The following is a 20840-nucleotide window of genomic DNA, read 5'->3' on the forward strand; positions in this document are numbered from 1 at the left end:
TATAGTGTTTTAAATATTAAAAACATTGGCATACCATCTAGAACCCATCTGAGCACCTGTTGACATGGTTGAGGGGTCTTCCAGGAGCTGAGAGGACACCCCCACTCCAGTCCTGCTAAGAATGCTCTCATACCCTCATTACCATCCCTTCTTCAAAGGCCCAGAAACCACATCAAATGCTAAATCAGGCTGGTGTTTCCCTGAGGCCCCCAGTGCCTGAAGGCTCACTGTAGGAGAATGCCCAGGAAGCCAGGTCTTCCCGCTGCCCTTTGCCAGGATCTGGCCATTCGCAACTTCTCCCTTTTTGATGAGACAGCTGACTTGGGGATCATTTTGCAATAGGAAACAACAGCACAGTTCACTTACCTGTGATGAGAACATGCCAAGGGCTGCTGGCCCCTGACTGTCAACGTTCACACGAGGACATTGCATGGCACACTCAGGTTCCCATGGCACAGAGCGCCCCACCCAGTGCCCATGTTGAAGACTTTCCGCAGGCCCTTTGAATAAACGGGCTGTTTATTTTACGTGCCCCTTTGTTTTTCACTGTGGCTATTGACTAGGCACTTTTGAGAGGAGGCTAAGAAGTCCTGGAACTCTTGCAGCTTTGTAGTCGTTGCTCTGGTTTCTAAGTAAAATGCCTTGTGGAAACATCAGCATCCACATACCCCTGAGGAGAGGAACAAACAAATGTACCTACCGCTCCACCCCATAAGACTGGCCATCCTGTTCTATCAGAAAATGGTGAGGTTCGGAAATTGCAAGTCGACCCCGGGAAGCTCTGTCAGGGTCAGGGTGTGTCTAAATACGAACGGATGTTTGCTTCTGATATGAACGTTTTTCTTATACTTTTATTATAGAAGATGATGTGTCAAATGTACAAATAATGTGTGCCTGGTGCCAGAAAGTGGGAATCAAGCGCTATTCCCTGAGTATGGGAAGTGAGGTGAAAAGCTTCTGCAGCGAGAAGTGCTTTGCCGCCTGCCGGAGAGCCTACTTCAAAAGAAACAAGGTAAGCACCTTAGTGAGGCCGCTGGCCACCTCGTGCGCATGCGCCTCCTAGCCCTAGCTGGACACACTGTGGCCCTCCCCTTTGCGTGTTTTGATTTTGTTTTGTCCGTTTCTTCCTGTCATGCTTAACTTTTTGTAATAAGAAACCCCAACTTGTCTATCAGTTTCTCGTGGCTTGGTGTTTGAGTTCTGAGAGGGTGAGTGGAATCCGAGGAAGACACTGAAATCCCAGCCACTGTCCTAACCAGAAGTGGCTTAGTAAGAGGGCACAGTCCAGAGCCCACCAGAGAAAAAAAACGACAGAGGTTTCTCAGGACAGTGAGACGCTAGCTGTAGAGGCTTTAGTATACCCATACAGTGGGGATATAGCTGCTGCTTTTCCACAACAGGGTTCACAGAGTCTAGTCAAGACAAAAACTGTCAAGCCTCCCTCAACACACTGTGCTAAAGTTGATTGAGCTCGACAAGAGGGGAAGAGATGAACAGCTCGTGTCTGAGAGTGTGATGTATAAACACAGGAAGAGCCGTAGTTACAGGTCCCACTTGGCTTTGTTTAAAAGGACAGTTTTAGGTCCGAAAATGGCCTTTTATAATCAAACAGCCACTCTTGATGGGAAGCAGACCGTATGATGTCTTAACAAGCACATGCACACATCTGCACACTCACACCCCAACCCTAAAGAACTGGAAAAGCCTGTGGCCACCGAGTACCGAAGTCAGTTTCTAGGCCTTCATTATTACTCATTGATCTGTAGAACTTCCACAATTCACAAACCCGCACACATTTTGCTAAGCACTTGCCTTTCCCTTTCTGTGATACAAGATAAAAACCTGTCCGTTCTTGCAGCAGGAACCTGCCTTTTCAAAGTCTACCGTTTGCAATCTTGAATGCCAAGCGTGGCTCACTGCACTGCATGCACTACTGCAGCATGCAATCGCCTGCAAATCTGAGTCACATCCATTCTGCCCAAGAAACATAATGCCCGAAGAATTAGGTTGCAGAGTTCAGCCAGTTGGATTTTTCGTAGCAGTCTGTAAGAATTAGGCTCATGAGCTTCACTGGAACTAGGAGGCAAGTAAGGAAATTGTCAGATGTCTTTGGGGGATGGTCAGGAGTGGGGTTCACTTTCCCTGGGGTGGGGATTGGAGTGAGCTTCAGGAGCCCAGGCTCCCTTTCTGAATGCTGAGCACTAGATTGACCCGGGGAGTGTGCCCAGTGATTTCTTTTCTTTAAAGCCCTACTCACCACAACAAAATACTTCACATTCCTCCCCAGAACATGGCTATGGAACAGGGCTTCTTGTCATTCTAGAATTCTGAGGGACTAAGGATCTGAATCTTGATGGACTGCTTCTGGAGAATAAGGCCAAGCAAGATGCATTTGTCACAACCCTGGTGACACAGTTAGACTTTGTAAAGTAAGCTACACTACTTTGTAGTAAGCCTTTGAAGAAAGGCATCTGAAGCCATTGGAAAAGCAGTCTAGAGTCTCATGTTATACAGTATATATGTGTGTATATATACAAATATGCATACACACATATGTATATATACATACATACATATTCAGATAGGCGTATACATATATGCTCGTAAAATATCATGATACAGTTTAAGATCAAACTGAATGTAAGCTTCCATAGCATACATATTTGAAAGATGAACAATGGGAACCAGGGTAAGATTTAGTATTGGGAATTTATAGAAGGCAAAATCAGTGCTGGAGGGAGGCCTGCTATGAGGAGCTTTCCATGAGGAGCTACTGGGATGGGTGCCCAGCATCTTGCTGTGGTTTGACTTGGTCAGTGCCTTTGCCTGCTGGTCTCTCTGGCCCCTTAGTGCACACACTACCTGTCTTCTTTCCTGTTTGTGTATCCCAAACCTCTGCCAGTTCAGCTTTTCCAAACAGAGAAATAAGCGTGCTCCCTTACCTGCTGGGTTCTTTTGTCCCCGAGTGTTCCCTCTGAAACAGTATCCTACTGTATCACTATAAACATGTCCAGCTGCTGCATTGCTGTTAGCTGATAGGATTTTGTGGTCATTTCATTTAGGGATTAGGTTTCCTAATGGCTCATATTAGATCCCAGCCCTGCATCCGGCCATCTCTAAGAACTGCTGTTATAAGCCTCGGTGTGTTCCCCACTGCAGACGGTGGCAGATAGATAGCTAGATCTCTTCTTGTATCATCTAATAAAGTCCTTAGTCTTCATAGTCAGGATTGTGACATCATCTTAGAAAGAGGAAGAAATCCTTCCAATTTCTACATAACAACAGAGAAGGAGATGGAAAACAGTAAATAGTGAATATACAGATTAGAGTTTTGTCTTAGGTGTAGAGTAGACATTTAAATGTAAAATTAATGTAAAATTAACTACACTGTAAATTATGCTTTATAATGACAACCCATTTCTTGCTGGATAGCATGCTGGGATCTAAAAATGGCTTCCAAGTTGAACCCAAATTGCATGCATAACTTTACAAAGGAAAACTCTCATAGACAAGGTAGGTAATTAGGACCGGTATTCAGCCGACCCCTGCTTTGTGTCTGAGCAACACCTGCATTTGTGAATGTAAATTGGACAGCTGTGCCATGGGTCCCTGCGCGCGCCTAGTCACACAAATGCTTGCATATACAGGCAGCATGGCGTTGTTGCTGCTTAAAAAAAAAAAAAAGAAAGGATAAAAATAGCCCAACACTCACTCAAAATGAAGGCCCATGAAAATGAGCTCTTTAAATTTCATTTGCTTCTCCAGTCTTTCGTTTTCTTTGGGACTCAGTCAGTAGGGGGAAAAAACACGTCACACTCACCTCTCATAAAGCTTGGTCCTTTAAAGTCAGGTGAGCTAGGGGGAAGCCGAGTTAACCTGTTATGGTGTATTTGAAATTGAACTTCAATATTTATGTAGAAGTTATTTGGGTTGCTGCAAATGTGCATTTTGCAAGCTGCTCCTGCTAAGAGTCTTTGAGAGGCCCGTGAGTCACAGCTGTATTCTCTTAAGGAGTTCAAGCAGCTACAAGTTTACATATTGCAGGATGTTGGCTCTGAGATGTGTGTGGTGTTAATTCATAAGGTATCTTATAAAATCCCAATTTCCACTGCTGACGCAAAGACATATAAACCAGTGTGGGAGGGTTATGTAGACTACGGGCATTGGGTGAACGAGGGCACATCAATCCCATTATTTGAGACAGGGACAACTCCCTCCCCATTAAAAATAGATTTTTTTTATACAGTGTATCCTGATTACAGTTTCCCCTCCCTCTGCTCCTTCCAGTTCCTTCCCCCTTCCCTTCCCATCCAGGTCCACGGTCTTTTGGTCTCTCATTAGAAAAGACAGGCTTCTGAGAGACAACAACTTAACATAACAAAATAAAATATAATAAGATAAAACAAAACCCATCACTCTGAAGTTGGACAAGGCAGCCCAACAGAAGGAAAAAAGCCTCCCCCTCAAAAGCACAAGAATCAGAGACCCATTCGTTCATACACTCAGGAATTCCATAGAAATACTAACTTCAAAGCTGTAATACATACGCAGAGGACCTAGTACAGACCCTGTAAGCCTGTATATCTGCTGCCGTCTCTGGGAGTTCCTATGAGCTTTGCTCTGTTGATTTGAGGGTCTCGTTCTCCTGGTGTCCTCCATTCCCTCAGGCCCTTACACCTTTTCTGCCTCCTCTTTCATGAGGTTCAAAACAGGGACAACTTTTTAGAGGGCTGATAACTCACTCTTTTCCAATCCCCTTTTTGAGGCCACAGTGGAACAGGACATGAGAACATGTTTATCCCAAAGATTCGTAAGAAGCTGGGAGGCTGCAAAGCATCCTTACTGTTTTTGCAAGAGATGCAGAAACATTGAGTTTGACCTTTTTTGATTTTACTCTTAGTTTGTTTTATGTTTGTTGTGTGTGTATGGGTGTTTTGCTTGCACGTATCTGTCTCAGATTTGGAGTTACAGACAGTTGTGAGCTGCCATGTGCTTGCTGGGAATTGAACCTGTTCTCTGGAAGAACAGCCAGTGCTCTTAACCACTGAGCCAACTCTCCAGCCAGAGTTCAACCTTTTAATATCAGTTTTGCTTTGTAAAATAGCAGAGTGCTTAAAATATTCTTTTTATTATCTTTCTAAAAAAGAATAGTAACAAGACTGCAAATAGTAGTCTTTTCCATTTAGAATTTATTTAATATTCTTTTCTTTTTCATGGGAAATAAATATCCTGTTGTCTAAGCTAGTATCTAGAAATAAATCAGGAAATCAAAACTGAAGAAAAGCGGCCAATGTAAGCCATAGATGACTGTTTTTTTTCCTTGGTCAAACCTCAAGTTTGTAGTGTTCTGAATGACAATGGAAATTTAATAAACACAAACTCCTAAGAGCATCGAAGTTTTACTTCTTCATTTTACTTTCCATGAATCGAGACAGAAACAGACAGATTCTTTTTCCGGATACGCTGATGCTCCCAGTGGACCATAGAGACATATAGCAGAGATCATAGATGCTAGAGATGGACATGTTTGCAAATAATGTCATTGCAGTTCCTTGCCAACTGCCATGAAAACAGACACTCTATGGGGGTATTGTGCAATAAGCTTTTATTTTATTTTCATCCCATACCCCTTTATGCCTTCCAGTCTTTTATTGGAGGTTTCTTTTGGAGGGACCCATCAGGAAACAGTATCATCATTGTGTTATTTGTAGCTAGATTTTATTTATACACATGGTGTTTGGGTTTGTTTTTATTTTTTGCTTGTTTAAAATTAAACCTGAGCATACACAAAAGAGTTCTTGCTTTCAGACTTAATTATAGAACCCAGTAGTGTAGACAAAATGTGTAACAATTGCTCTGCTAATCTACCGATTAGCCTGTCCAATTTTTTTCCCTTTAAACACCTGAAAAAAAATTTAATTTATAAAATGGCTATCATTCACAAAGATTTGAGAAGGATGTTAAGAAATTACTTACAATTAATGTCCTCTGAATGCCTGAAGCTCAGGTCAACCACTTGATTTTTCTTGGTGCTTGTACATTGGCTTGAAAGTAAATCAGGCCAGGAGCCTAGGGTTGTTCTGCAGATTCCCCGGCTTTTATCTGGCCTAGGGAAGCTTGCAAGATCAAATTGTCTGCACTTGGCCTGCAGGAGGATGACCTTGGTTCTTCAGTCTCTTGAGTCAAAGGCTGTAAACCTGCCTACTGCTTAACACGCAGGGCGGTCCTCTCCCAGGCCTTTCCTTAGTAGACCGGAGGCTGAGGGCTCCCTTTAGACACAGCAAACAGGGGTGTCCTCTGAAAACTCTGGAAAAAGAGCAACAACCCCGATTGCTTTCCTGTCCTCGCCTATTTTGAATTATGGAGTGGAATATTAGTGAGCTGCTATAAACGGGAGCCTCCGGGAGCAACAGCAGAGGAGGGGGCCATGCTGGTCCCTGGAAGCACACCGTCAGTGGGAAGAGCAGGGACGCTCTGGCAAGTGGAATGAAGTGAAGGTGGGTTTAAAGCTTAGAACACAGACTTCCTTGGAAAACCAGAAGGGGATCCAGGACAGACGTTCTGCAGGCAGGTGGGACACAGTGCCCTCGGAATGCCACTTGAAATCTAGGGGATAGGCTCAAGTCTTCTGATTAACCAGAACCCTTGAAACCCCCTCCCCCCCCTTTTTTTCAAAATCCATTTGGACAAGAGTTTGTACTAAAAAGAAGGACTTAGCAAACACTTCTGTTTTTAATGGGCTACAGTTTCGGAGATTGAGAGGGGAAACAAAAAATTCTAGCCTGTTATCCAGAATGAATACCGACTTCTGAATACTATCAAGTATTTTAAATTAAAGTGAGGAGGTGATCAAGACCCTAAATGTCTTCAAGACTCGGTTTTCTCAATGAATGGAAAGCGGAGTGGGTATTTTCCATAAGTCTGACTCTAGTTTCCTGTTGATCAGTAAGCACGTAGGGCTGCTGCCACATACGCTGGGATGTTAAGCTCCAGACATGGTAAATCTCTGGCTAACCCTTCTGGTGATGGCTAATGCTAGTCACTTAAATCAAGTTTTTCTCATCTGAGCTGCCGGTAATTATCCAATCCATCTAAGAGCGCGCTCCGCTTTAACATTAACCACAGTGTCAGGTTCCATCAGCCACACTGTGTCCCAGGGCCTGCTCCTGCACGGTGATGAATGTGCACATTTGGAGCTCGGAGTCTGTCTGTTTGGGCAGTGGGCAGTTCAGTAAATAGGCAGCCAGGGAAGGGTCTGTTTATCTGGGGCATCCATTCTCCTTATTGATCCAGTCACTTGCATGGCCACGATCTTGTCTTGTTACTAATGGGGTTCGGGTTTGTTTGAAGAACGAGCGTCGCACACATTATCCGAGGAGTCATTTTGATGGCCTCCCTCCTCACAACCTGCATTCAGGATCGGGGATCCCCTCTCTGCCTGACTGCCAAAGGAAGGCACCATGAGAACCAGGGGTGAAGAGAGGAGGGGGAAAGTTTAGGCATCCTGTGTGAGTTAACCAGTGAAACCAAGAGGAAGTGGTCAGGCATCTTCCTGGTATTGATGTCACACTGTTAATTCATGCTTGGCTATAAAGGTTGAATATCTACATAAATGCTAAAGAGGCCTGGGGCTTGGATGGAGATATTTTAAGGTAGTAGAATGAGTCCAGAGGTTTTGCTTGTTTGTTTTTTTTTCCCCTAGACATTTGCAGCGTCTGGTTCTAAAACCTAGTATACTCAAGGTCATGTACACCAGATCCCAAGCTTTGGGTGTGCCTGTGGTTATTTTTAGTTTCTCTACATTTCAATACCTCTGGGTAGCTTTGAGTACCTAAGTAAAAGTAGGAACTAGGCAGATTATGTATCAATCTTTGATCCATAGGTTCCTGGCTTTCTCCTCATATTATTATTGGGATGGAATAAAGAAAAATCTTGCTTCAGAGAACCATTAATTTCTGCCCCTGCATATCAGATTGAGTAGAAATTCCCCATGTTACAGTCCACTCTTAGGGTGACTGTGTATACAGTGGAGTCTAATGTGTGGTAATGGACTACCTTGGGAGGTTTGCAAACATCTATTGTAGGCAGGGCTGTACACTGCTACATACCTGAGAAGGCTGACCGATGGTTTAATGAAGCCATAGAAACTGCCTGGATTCAACTGTAGTTTACTGAGCATCCTGGTAAGTGATACACGGTGATCAGTGTCTGGGGATGGAAGTCAAAGTCCAGTATTTGTCTCATTGCTCCAATTCAGGCTGAGATTTACCAAGTCAGGGCTGATACTTTGTTCTGTTTTTTTGTCTTCCTGTTTTGTCCCTGATACTAGGAGTTGCATGTGTTAGGTAAGCATATCCCAGATTTTACAATTTTTACTTTGTGAAAGGATCTCATAAAGTTGCCCAAGCTGGCCTTGAACTCACTGCGTAGACCAGGTAGGCCTTGGACTTGTGGCCCTGTTTCTTTGGTCACCTTTGTAACTGCTGTTACAAGGGTACGCCACTGTGCCTGACTTGTTCACTGTTTGATTGCTGAATTTAGCCGAGAGATGAGACGATCCTGGTAGTGAGGACTGGTTTTAAGCTGTGTAATATTATTTCAAATAACCTTTTTTTTTTTTTATAAAATGATGCAATTAAGCTCAAGAATTGCATTTATTTGAGCGTGCAGTGTCTTTGTAAGTTATCCTGCAAATGGAATGTAAATAGGGGAATGAAATCCACTCACGATTAAGTCCCTAAAATGTCAGATTGCATAAGGTTAGAGAGCCCTGATTAATGCTTCCGTGGTAAAATGTTCCTCGTTAGTTTGCTATGGTTAAGGGTTAACTACTCTACTATAAATTCAGATATTAATGCATTTTCTGCTTAATTCATCTCCAGATAGAGGAAATGTAGTTAGTAGATGTAAATTTTTTACTTCCAAATGTACTTTGGAAACATTATAGTGATTTATGAGAAGGCCGTAGAGGCATGTAGGAGAAATCATTCATAAATATGTTGAAATGTCTTTAACCACTTTTGATTGTGGGAAAAAAAACCTGCCTTGACTTTGAAATGATTATTTTTCTACAGCAAAAGAATTTATGATATAAATGAAATATTTTACATGTAGTTTTAATCATATAAATTTGAATTTTCTTTTAAATTTATTTTTAATTGTCTCTTTCAACTTCTAAATTTCTTGACTAGTTTTCTAGTGTTAAAAGCCACACCCTCCCCACTGAGTGTGTTTTGGAGACTCAGTGTGTAATAGGAATTTTGAGATATTTTTGACCTCTAAAATCCGACCAACATTCATGATAAAGCGGTGATTTCTGTATAGATCTAGTAGAAGATACGTTACCTTGTAATGTGCCTTGATAGGATTATTTGTAATTGTAGATGAAGAAAAGTTGTGATTGTACACGTGGCTTTGTTGTAAGAATGTGATGGCCCGGCACTGCGTCTGTAGGAGCGTGTGCTGCTGAAATTGCCGCAATGCGATGTGTATCGTGATGTGAGGCACAGGGGGGTTTGCTGGTGGAAGGTGAATGCCTCCTTCTTGTTCTCATTTGTCTTAGTCTTGAAAAAAAAAGCACTCTTAAGATTTGTTACTTATTCATCTAATCATTGTTTACAAAAAATTAAGCAGGGCAATGGGGTGCACGGATTTCTGTGAGTTTGAGGCCAACCTGGTCTGCAGCGTGGGTTCCAGGACAACCTGGCTTGTTTAAAAAAACAAACACCAAAAACAAAAAACAAAACAAAATAACAACAACAACAACAAACCAAGGTTAAAGTCCAGATGTGCTGGTTCATGCCTGTAATCTCAGCACGTGGGAGGTGGGGACAGGAGGAAGAGTGATGAAAGTCAACCTTGACAACACAGTGAGCTCTAGGACAGCCAGGGCTACAGGAGATCCTGATTCAAAAGAAGGAGAAGGAGAAGGAGAAGGAGAAGGAGAAGGAGAAGGAGAAGGAGAAGGAGAAGGAGAAGGAGAAGGAGAAGGAGAAGGAGAAGGAGAAGGAGAAGGAGAAGAAGAAGGAGAAGGAGAAGGAGAAGGAGAAGGAGAAGGAGAAGGAGAAGGAGAAGGAGAAGGAGAAGGAGAAGGAGAAGGAGAAGGAGAAGGAGAAGGAGAAGGAGAAGGAGAAGGAGAAGGAGAAGAAGAAGAAGAAGAAGAAGAAGAAGAAGAAGAAGAAGAAGAAGAAGAAGAAGAAGAAGAAGAAGAAAAATTATATATCAGAATCAAAGAAAAGCCTTGTGCCTTACAGGGATGCTCAGAAGATGGTATGTCCCAGTGGGGTGGATAGATGTATAAATGTAATTTCCAGCAGGGATAAATGTTATGAAAAGGGTGGAGCGAGGAGATGAACAGTGATGGGTGCTTTGCATCTTGTGATGACTGACGTCACCTTGGAGGAGGTGGTGTGTGGAACAGAAGGCAGCGACAAAGCTGGTTGTTGTATGATGGGCTTGAAGCAGAAGGTGCCAGAAGGGAACAGGAGGAGGAAAACAGAGGTTGTAAGGCAGAAACAGGCTTGGCGGTTTTGAACAGCCCAGGAAGGGTGGGGTGTCTGGGGATGAATGATGTGGATGGCTAAAGGCCAGAGCAGGGAGCTCCAGAGGAGGTCGTTTGAGTCCCATTCTAAGTGCAATGCAACCCCCAGAAGTTGTGCAGGGTAGCGAAACGATCCGATAGTCGTTGCTGATTGAACTTCCATTAAGGCGATGATTCATTTAAAGATCCTGCATACAAACGGGATTTGGAAAGTGAGAAAGGCAACAGAATTCCCATCAAAGTTGGGCGTGCCTGGTAATAGAAAACTAAAAATAACCGTATTTGCTGAATTATTCATTAGTAATTATGAAACATTTCCCAGTAGCTAAAGTCAAACCCACTCAGTGGTGTTTCTCCTTCGGAGGAGGAGCTGATGCGGAGAAAGGAACAAGGATGGGCCCTGTTGGCTAGAGTGTAGACGGGTCCACCCCCAGCCTCAGAGGATGCCAGGGCAAGTGCCCACAGAATGGCACCCGCAGGCTTCTCAGATGCTGCCTCTGGAAGCAAAGCAACGAAAGGAAGCAGCGACTTTGCAGGATCATCTTTGGGTACAAGGATTACTTGAAGTTTATGTTATGCAAAAAATAGATGTACTTGGGTAACTACTTCTAGAGCATGTCAGGCCTAGCTAGGACTGGTTTAAATAATACAGTGTAATACAAGGCATCGGTGCTCATGAATTGGTTCCTACTCTGGGGTAGCCTCACCCAGCAGTCTAGCGGTCTTCCACGGCCCCACTGTTTTACCTTTGCCGTCTTTTGTACGGCAACACTCATGCAGAGTTGGTCGTATCCCAAGGCAAGTGCTCAGACATCGTGGAGCGGCTACTAGCAGCAAGGGGGCTGCACATTTCCTTGTTGTCGTATCCAGCTGAATGAGCGGCTCTCTCGTGACTTTCCACCCTCGCTGTCCACACCTACGTCACTGGCTTATCCTTGAATGAGGGGTTATGGTGAGGGCCATAGCATTCTCTAGTTAGATGGAGAAAATCTGAGCTTTCCTCTTATGTTGATTTTGTGTTTGTCTCCCCCTAAGCTCCAAAGGCTTACGGAGAGGGGTAACTGTGACAATGACAGTCTGGGAAGAGAGAGAGTGGACCCAGGCTCAGGGTAGGGGCTGCACATACCCAGAGAGAGAAAGCAGTGATCTCGAGTTATTTCATGAGGTTGGTTTCTTGGATACATATAATGCGCTGTCTGTCTAGAATTATCTGCTTGATGTAATCTGGAATCTTAATGTGGATTACAAGCTTGAACTGTGGTTCGCACTCAGGTGGCTTAGATGAATAACCACTTCTACCCCTGGACTAGCTGTTTGTGTAATCTGGTTTTTAGAATGCTGTAGTACCAGGGTTAAAGAGTTAACTCTCTTTGGCATTTTTAGATGTTAGAACATGGGATTATACAGACCAAAATTCTCCCTGCTTAGTTGTTGCTTATCTCTATTCCTGGAGAGTAATGAAGGTACAGTTCGAACAGAGAGCCTGTACATGTGTATTTTCATTATTGTGAATGGCCTGGGTTAGTCTGGCCCGGTGCTATCTGCAAATGCAGATGCTTTTACCTAGACATGGATGGCGTGAGCTGTGTTTTCAACAGCTGACCACCTCACACACTGAAGTTACCTTCTCTGTAGCTCTAAGTCTTATCTGCTAAACAGAAGGGAAGGGAAGTGTTCCAAAAAAGTGATGCCCTCAACCCTGGAGGCACCGTGTTCAGGTGGCTCAAAAGGAAAGGCTTTGAAAGCTGCTACCTTTACAACATCCATCTCCAAGTCTTTCAACAAACATTTGCCAAGCCGCCACCGTGAGTTAGCCACTGCGATGGTTCTTGTGCTTCCCATGGCCAACGAAAACTTGGTTCCGGCCCTCCCGAGGATTGTAGGCATTTGGTTAAATGACAACACAGATGCAAAGTTCACTGTGAAAAGGTCTAGGATAGCGTGGGCACCGTGCCGTGAGAGCTGCTAGTGGGGATGTGGCCGGTCAGGAAATCTGGAAGTTCCGTGCAGAAGTGGTGCTGGATGTGGAATCTGAAGAGGGAAGAGAGAGTGGAAGGAAGAAGCTACCGTGCTGAGCAAATGGCAGATTTCCACCTCTGCATGCATTCCTTCAGCCAGCCTTGCCTAGGCCAGCGAGAGATGCTGTCTTAACAACAAAAATGAGGGCAGCACTGAAGAAAGACATATAATATTCTCCTCTGACTTCTGTGTGCAAATATGTATGCCCACATGTGCACATCCATGCACATATGAACATGCACTCATGTGCACATTGCATATACATGTATGCATACAGAGTCACAGAAAAAAATCTAGCAAATAAAATGTTCTTCAAACTTTAACTCCTGCATCCATTTGTTTGTGATTTTATTGTATTTTATTCATTCTATCAACTCTTGGAGGTTACTGCTCACCTGCTGACCTTGCCTCCCCAGACCTTTCATTTAGCTTCATGCTTTGTAGTATTAGCCAAATGTCAATACGCTAATTCATTTCATAGAGGACATAGACAACTCATAATGCCCAAAGAGATAGTAAGAGCAAGGACAACTGCAAGAGAAACGGTTTGAAAGATCAACTATGTCAGAAAGCAACAATGAAAACCAAGGATTGGTGCAAAGCACACTGGTACGGGTGAGGAAAGGCGGCATTTGGAGCATGATGTTTGCTGCTTGACACGTGTGGGTTCTGATGGAAAGAACCACAAAGAGGGCATGTGTTCAGTCACCCCTGCCAGCAGACTGGGCTGGGAGAAGAGGTAGAGTTATGGCATATCCAGAGAGAGGATTCCATAGCCATGTGACCATTAAGGCAAGGGCAGACAGGAAGTTTGGTAATGAGTCCTAAGACAGAGCGATGCTGATTGACACTCAGCTCCCCAGAGTGGACAACAGTCATCAAAGAGCATAGCATGTGTCCTGCCATAGTGACGGAGGGTGATTTTTGTGGCACGGTAGTCTGGCGGGAAGACACGGATTCTCCCTCCTCTCTTTGTGTGCTTTGTTCGCGCCTGCCATCTAATTTTAGTACCTGGGATCACGATGGTAGTTCTGTAGCGACAAACGGGCAGGTAAGCAGTTCAGATGTTGCCTTCCCGGTTCCTGACTGGGTGATGTGCACATGAATATTCCTAATGAGAGATGTCGACTTTGCCGTTCGGGACACCAGATGGAGGAGCTGGCCCTCACCGAGGCTGCCCACACCTGCAGCTGCCTCAGGTGGCTGGGAGCTGCGAGGGGGCCTGCAGTTCAGCTGGAGATGGCAGCCCTGTCTCCAGTTCCAGGAGCGCCTGCAAGTCCCGCAGAGTGACAGTCATTTCCAAAAGAGGCTGCTTTTAAAACTGTGAGGAAAATGGCTAACAGCAGGCTGAAGGTTAAAGGAAAAAACTTAAAAACCATAAAATCTGCCTGGAGGCTATTTAAGCAAACTGTTTTAGAGGCACAGATGGTTCGTATACCTCTGAGCCAAAAACAAAAAAAGTAAAAAGGGGACAGTAAAGCTGGCGCGATTAAGCAGACAAGTATGAAAGTTTTATTAGTGCTAAAAAGGCAGCCTTCAGAAGAGTGAAAAATCTGTCTCAGGAACTCGGAAGATGTGTTAAAGACCAATGGGAAATGGAGAGGGCAAATGGATGACATTTCAAAAAGCAAGCGGATACGGGGACTCTCAGCGCCATCGTGGGCACTGGCTATCTGGAGCTGGGCTGTATAGTAATGAGCAGCGGAAGGGACATGGTACAAAGCCGGGTGTGGCTCCCATCCTGCGTCAGTTTTGATGTAGAGCAGATTTCATAAAGGGTGGGTACAACCTACATGGTAATTTGAATCTCCTGATATCATCAGTGAATTCAAAAAACTGACTGAGGTGCCAGAAGGCAGAGGGACCAAACCTCTGATGGACGGAAGAGTTGTTGGCAGGACCCAGCGAGCACCCACGATTGTGCTGAGGGACACGGTTCTCAGCGCTATATCCCTTACGTATGTATGAGCCTGCTCACCACACACAGAGAAACTGTGTGATGAATTTGGAGAGTCATGACTGGGACTCCTTCACATTTTGAGAAAAGTTAGATGGCGGGGCTCAGTGGGACAGTACGGAGGCTTCAGGGTCACCTTTCAAGGAGCCTACTGGAGGAAATACGTAAACAGACTAACGGACGGTACTTATGTCTTGAATTAGTCTTCAACATAAATCTGGCAAAATATAACCTGACCAAAAGCAAAATTGTCTGGCCTTTCAGTGATTCACCTGATTCACATGGAGTTTGCTGACTCCCTTGACAGGGCCCCTCGAGGGAAATAAAGACCAGGAGATGAGGAAGAGAGGCTTGTCTTGGATTAAGAACCTGGGTGATATTCCTCGGGGGTACAGGTGGATTGGCAGCTTCGATCCCAAGGGTGTGAATCGGGAGCTGTGCTACTTAATACGAGGGCTGCTTATTTGGAACTAGGAATCAAGGAGAGGACTTTGCTAACTTCCTGGATGTTGCTCTGGTTTGAAAACTGCAGGTTATGCATGCCTCCCTTGGTCGCCCCTCAAAGCCAATAAAAGTTTTCGCTGTTGCATTTGCTCAGTGTCCTGAGAGGGACACTTGGTCCGGGACACTAGGGGCTCACTGTGGTATCTTCTTAAAAAGAAAGGAGTCTTTTATATGCTTGACTCTATTAAGGCTCGCTTCTCGAAAATGGATAAAAGTATGCCAAAGTGCATGGCAATAACTGAGCTCTGACCCACTTTCCCAGGAAACATGTCGGCCATTCTTCCTAACCTCATTTTGTGAGGGGCAAATGCTGAACTTTGAAAGAGTTGACAGAGAGGATTAAATACATCTTCATTAAATTCCAGGTTATACACACACAGGAGACAAAAGACTGCACACTTGCGGGGCTGAGGACAAAGGCATTGATGAAAAGGCTACTCTACTCTAGTGTACCCTGCCTCGTGACACTCAGGGGTAACCTTTGCCGTTGGCACCTCCGCGGAAGTCTGGGTCAAATTCTGAGGCAGATGGTTCTCAGGGCGCAGTGCATATATTAATCCGCGGAGGCAGCCCTGGAAACGCAAGCAGGTTGCTAATGACCATGGATAGCTCTGGCGAGCTGCTTCTGTTCTTGCACTGGAGTGTGTTTTGGTGTCATGCTTCGGGGTTCAAGCTGGTGAGCTGGGTTGGGACATGCCCCTCTTTGTGTTAGCTAGCTTTCCATCAAGACCACAAATATCCGAGACAACCAGTTTACAATGAGGCTTGGTTTGGCTTGGTTTGGGTGGCCCTGTTTATTTCAGGACTGGTGATGAGGAGCAACTTAGAGGGAGGGCACAGTGGAGCAAAACTGCTGGTCTCCTGTCTGGGCAGCAAAAGAGAAAGGATAGGACGAGGGTCCCGCAGCACCCTGCAGGGGCATGGCCACCAGTGACCCAAACACTTCTAACATCCTATAGCCTATACCACTTCCCAGTAGTTCCACTCTGGGTTTAAGCCTTTAGCACGTGGGTCTTTGGGGACACGGTGGTCTAAACTATAGCAATGTCGTTCTGTACAGTGAAGGGCCACGCGGGCCTCAGGAAGAGGCAGTATCACTTCCATGTCCATGGCTTATTTTGACAGCATTTGCCTATGGTTTACTCAGTGCCTTTGCAAGAGAGCGTTGAGAGTGAGGACTATGAATCAAACGTGAAGGCAGTAGATGCCACTTACGTAAACCCAACGCAACGGCAAGCCTTACTTCAAGTGAGTACAGTTAAAAAGGGCACCCAATCTTCTGGCTTGTTGGCACCAGAAGGACCCTTGCACTGGTGGCGTAATTCAGGTTTTTTTTTAAAAATCCTGTATTATTTAATAATAATAAAAAAAAATTAGCCTCCCAAGTTTCAGTGCAAACTTGACTTAAAAAATAACTAAAGGGGCTGGGAAGACTGTTCAGTCATTAGCCATACAATGGGGGCCGAGTTTGATCATAAAACCCTTGCAAAAGCTAGACACGGAGGCGCTCATCCAAAAGGCCCAGTTCTGAGGAGCCAGAGCAGGAGGTTCCTTGGGGTTCACTGGCCAGTCAACCTAGCGGACTCAGTGAGCTCCAGGTTCACTGAGAAACCCTGTCTCCATAAAGAGGATGGGACGGTGACTGACAGGAACTCCCGGTGTCAGTCTCTGGCCTACACAGGGATGGGCACACATGTGCTCATACATCCACGCATATGTGCGTACACACAAGAATGAATTAAAACCCAGAGAGATAATTAGGAGGCGGCACATGCCAGGTGGAGCTCATAGAAATCATTTGGACTTATTGAAGTCTAAATTCAGACAACTAGAATTAATTGGGAATTTAGAAAGAGTTGGACAAAATGCTTAGCCGCCTTAAGTGTTTCGTTTAGGGTGTCTACATTAATTGTGATGAGAGACTACAATGAAAGTTCCTGGGAAGAATGGGGATGGAGCCTAAGTTTCTAATTCCATCCTCCATTAGCAGAGGTCCCTCCTGTTCGAGCGTCTTCACTCCCTTTCTTCACACTTCCCACACGGCGATCTAGCGCACAGTAAATACCAGTGAAATTTAATTCTTTATATCCGTGTAATTCAGTTTGAGGCAAGATGTTTGACATTCCCCTGGCTACATATGTGACTGAACGTTTGACCAGGGGCTAATAAAAGTGATGCAGGCCTCAATTTCTTTCTCCTTATGAACATAGGGAGATGAGGCAACGTATTGAATGAAGCCTCTGTCAAAGTGATTATTACAGATAGTCCCTATAACCTGACCTCTCTGGGGACATCTCTGAGGGGCCTGGAGCGTGATTATCATGGCTGTGTTGCTGGAAACCAGCTGTGTAGAGAGAGGATTCATAGAGATATGGGCTTTACCCCACGCAGTGCACTCGGAGAGGAAGGAGGAAGCTGATGTCAGGGTCGGGCAGCTTGATCTGCTCTCTTGGCTTGGACAGGTGTATTAAGATGGATGGGGAGGGAAGGCTGGAGAGTGCCAGGATGCATCTTCGTAGACACATTAACATCTTATTAATGCCCAAATCAGCCACTTAGTGAGGGCCTCAGAGTCTGGGACACATCCCAGCGCTGGGCATGTGAAGCCCAGAAATCTGTATGATGGTTTCTGTCTAAAGAACATCTGAGCGTGTGAGCCTCTGTGCTCATGTAGACGCTGATCTCATGCCCTACCCGCATTTATGTACTGACTCATTTATTCATCAAGCAATCTTGATGATCCACAGCATGCCAGGCGTTGTTCCGCGGCTAAGGATACAAAGATATATAAGAGAGATCCCCATCTCCAAGGACCCCACAGTTAACTAGAAGACAAGCATAAGCAAACAAGTGCTAGGATGTGAGACATGCCAGAAGAGATGTGGGTTTGGAACCAGGGACCATCGTTGACTTTCCCAGTTCAGAGCCAAGTCCCTCTGCAGGGATGCACAGATGCACAATGCCAATGGGAAGGCCCAATGGGGTGAGAAGAACAAAGCTAAGGATGGCAAGTCAAAAAAAAAAAAAAGATTTGAGTCAGGAATGAGGGCCATGCATGCCCCACATTGTACAGTGAATATATAACCCTTATATTCCTGCAATGCGTTTTAAACTCTCAAGACATAGCAGGCTGTATAGGAATACTTGAAACAATACAACATGACTTAAAATGATATTGGTGGCTTCGTGAGAAAGTCACCTTAAGGGACTAAAGGAAAAGGAGAAGAATGACATTAGTGGACAGGGCCCATGGCTGTCCCAATGGAGAGGCTAACACATTCTTTGACAGTCTCTTACCTCACTAGTCCGGAGCTGTACAAATGGGAAGTCATGGTAGGATCCTGCCCAGCTTCTTGTGGTTGCAGGGCTGAATGCTGTGGTCCAGAGAAGTAGGTGACTTGAAGGTGTCACCCAGTGAGGGGCAGAGAGACACCATCAGCTCTGATAGGGGGCCGTGGGGGGGAGGGGAGGAACAGGATGGACAGGCTGTAGTCACTCTTGCCTACAGGGCGATAGAACCATCTTCTTGAGGGGTTAGGAGCTGGACACGGGAGCTTTCGACAGTGTTGTGATATGCTGATTTTCAAAAGTGTTTGGACCATGAGCGGGTTGTAAGAAATCACTTTGCCTTGTGCTTGCTTCTGTGGAGCGTGCACGCGTCCACAGCTCATTTAATAGATTTAGCCACCAACATGCTGGTGTGTCCTTGATTTACCAGGCCGTGTCAACAGAAGCTTTTCTTACAATGCTGTCACAGCTGCAATCTGGCTAAAACAAGAATTAGAAAATGTGTCATGGCTAACAAGAATTCTAAGATGCATCATTGTTTCAGAAGTGCTAAAAGATGAGAAATATTTGGGCTTTAGAATATACACACAAAGCCCAGGATACAGCTATTAAAATTAAAAAAAAAAAAAAACAAGTTCAGTAAGACTGTACTTAATTTTTATGGGATGTGCTGTGATATTTTCTGCTTTGTTCCATCCCATCAAAAACTGTTGACTGTGACTAGTGAGTTGAGAACCTATTGAAAATACTAGGAGACTTATTTATATGAAATATCACAATTCCAGAAGGTTAGGAATATCTTCAAATTCTCACTCTTGGATCCTACTCAACTTCAATGGCAACCTCTCCAGGTTAGACGGAGGTGTTACGAATTGGTCTAAACTGGAGGCTGTCTTAATGGAATCGTATTTATCCTTTAAATGGCCAATGACTGCTCCATTGATTGCTTTTTTTTTGAAGTGTGCATTTGTCTTGTTGGAGAATTGGGAGTAGTGGGCGTATCGATCTGATCGTGAAAGGGAAGGCGCGGATTTAGAATGAGTTGTGTCAAGTTCTTTTTCAGGTGAGAATGAGTAAGAGGGGGCAGGAGTGTCTGGTGGGGAAACAGCAGGCTTAAGAAAGCTTGGAAGAAGAACGGATAGTGAGGGGGGCAGCCTCCTAAACAGCTTCTCATGGTGACTCCAAGCTTTGGGCTCCGGGGTCAGTGAGCTAAGTTGAGAGAGACATCGTCACCATATTGGCCTGGTCTTCCTCATTGCACAAAAAAGATGGTACCTAGGTCTGTGTCATCGAGCTGTGCTGTTAGCTGAGGCCTGAGGCTCAAGGGCTGATCAACACTGGGGATGCGGGGAGAACACCTTGGCTATGGAGGAGTGATGGACTCTATTTTACAGCAGGCAGACGAAGAGCTGGGTGTGGGAGTGCGTATCTATAACCATAGCACTCAGGTAAATCAAGAGGAAAGATTGTGAATTTGAGGCTAGCCTGGACTATAGAGCAAGACCTTGTTTCAACCCTCCCTCAAAAGTGGTTGGAGAATTAATGGTAGCAAAGGCTTCCCCACTAAAATAACTTGACTTTCAAAGCCTCATTGCAGGTGAGGTAGAGCGGAGTGGCCCATAAGCCCAAATGGACAGCGGTCCGAAGAGAACGTTCTCACCCTTTATTTGAATCAGGGTCTTTGATAATCTGCAGAAAGTTCTCCTTTGGACCCACCCTGGAGGGGTAGGTATGCCCAGAGAAGCTGATTGATTTACAGGAATCAAGGTTCTAATGCCCATTCTTAGACCTCTGAATCCAGGCCGTAGAATCTTTAGTTACCCGGTGTAGGAGAACTCAGGTCCCAATCTGCTTTTATAGAAGCCAAGTCTCCTGGTTTAAACCACAGATAATGGGAGATTTTCTGACCTGTGTGGCCCAAGGCCTGGAATTAAGGTTTAGAACAGGTAGAGGCACACTGTGCATCTATCAGCACAAGAGGACAGCATGGCCAGGTGAGGGTGGTGCTTGGCCTCACTAGGCAGAGTTTAGAGCGGTCAGCCAATTATAAGCCTTGCGAGATTGGGAGGAACAGCCTCCACGCTGAGGGTGATGTGCCCTCCTGGCGCAGGGCAGAATCAAGTGCCACTCTTTCCCGGCAGTTTTCACACTACTCAGAACTGGCCCACGCCTTTTGAGATGGGTGATCTTAAAGTGACAGAGCTGCTGATGGTTTGCAGACATTGCTCCGTTTGTAATACTGGGATATAATGGAAGCAGGAAGCTCCCAGGCCTGGAGTGAGAGGTTGGGCTGAGTAAATCTTGCTACCCTGTGTCCTGTCCAATGTATTGTACCATTGAACAGGACTCTGCCACCTCTGAAAGGAATTTAAACTGTCTGCCCGTTAAGTGTTCCTCTCTAAAGTGAAATCTGTAGTTGGAGTCAATTTGACTTAATTTACCAGGACATGTCTCCATGTCTGGGAGAGCTGGTGAGGGGAGGTGGGGGTGGGGCCCGCCAGGGCTGCCTCTGTGGGAGTCTGGAACGCACAG

General features: G+C 45.0%; 1 protein-coding gene across 2 annotated transcripts in view; it reads left to right on the forward strand.

Annotated features, from left to right (window-relative positions):
* Sobp (sine oculis binding protein homolog) overlaps positions 1-20840 on the forward strand; it is a 162961-nt gene that overhangs the window by 45933 nt on the left and 96188 nt on the right. For both annotated transcript variants that reach the window (XM_050120562.1, XM_050120563.1), the window contains exon 4: positions 861-1012. In XM_050120562.1, coding sequence (XP_049976519.1) covers positions 861-1012 — 152 coding nt within the window. The remainder of the gene's footprint in view (positions 1-860; positions 1013-20840) is intronic.

This window comes from Alexandromys fortis, unplaced genomic scaffold, assembly GCF_014885135.2.
Source record: "Alexandromys fortis isolate MF-2015 unplaced genomic scaffold, M_Fortis_MF-2015_v1.1 scaffold_175, whole genome shotgun sequence".
Taxonomy (NCBI): Eukaryota; Metazoa; Chordata; class Mammalia; order Rodentia; family Cricetidae; genus Alexandromys; species Alexandromys fortis.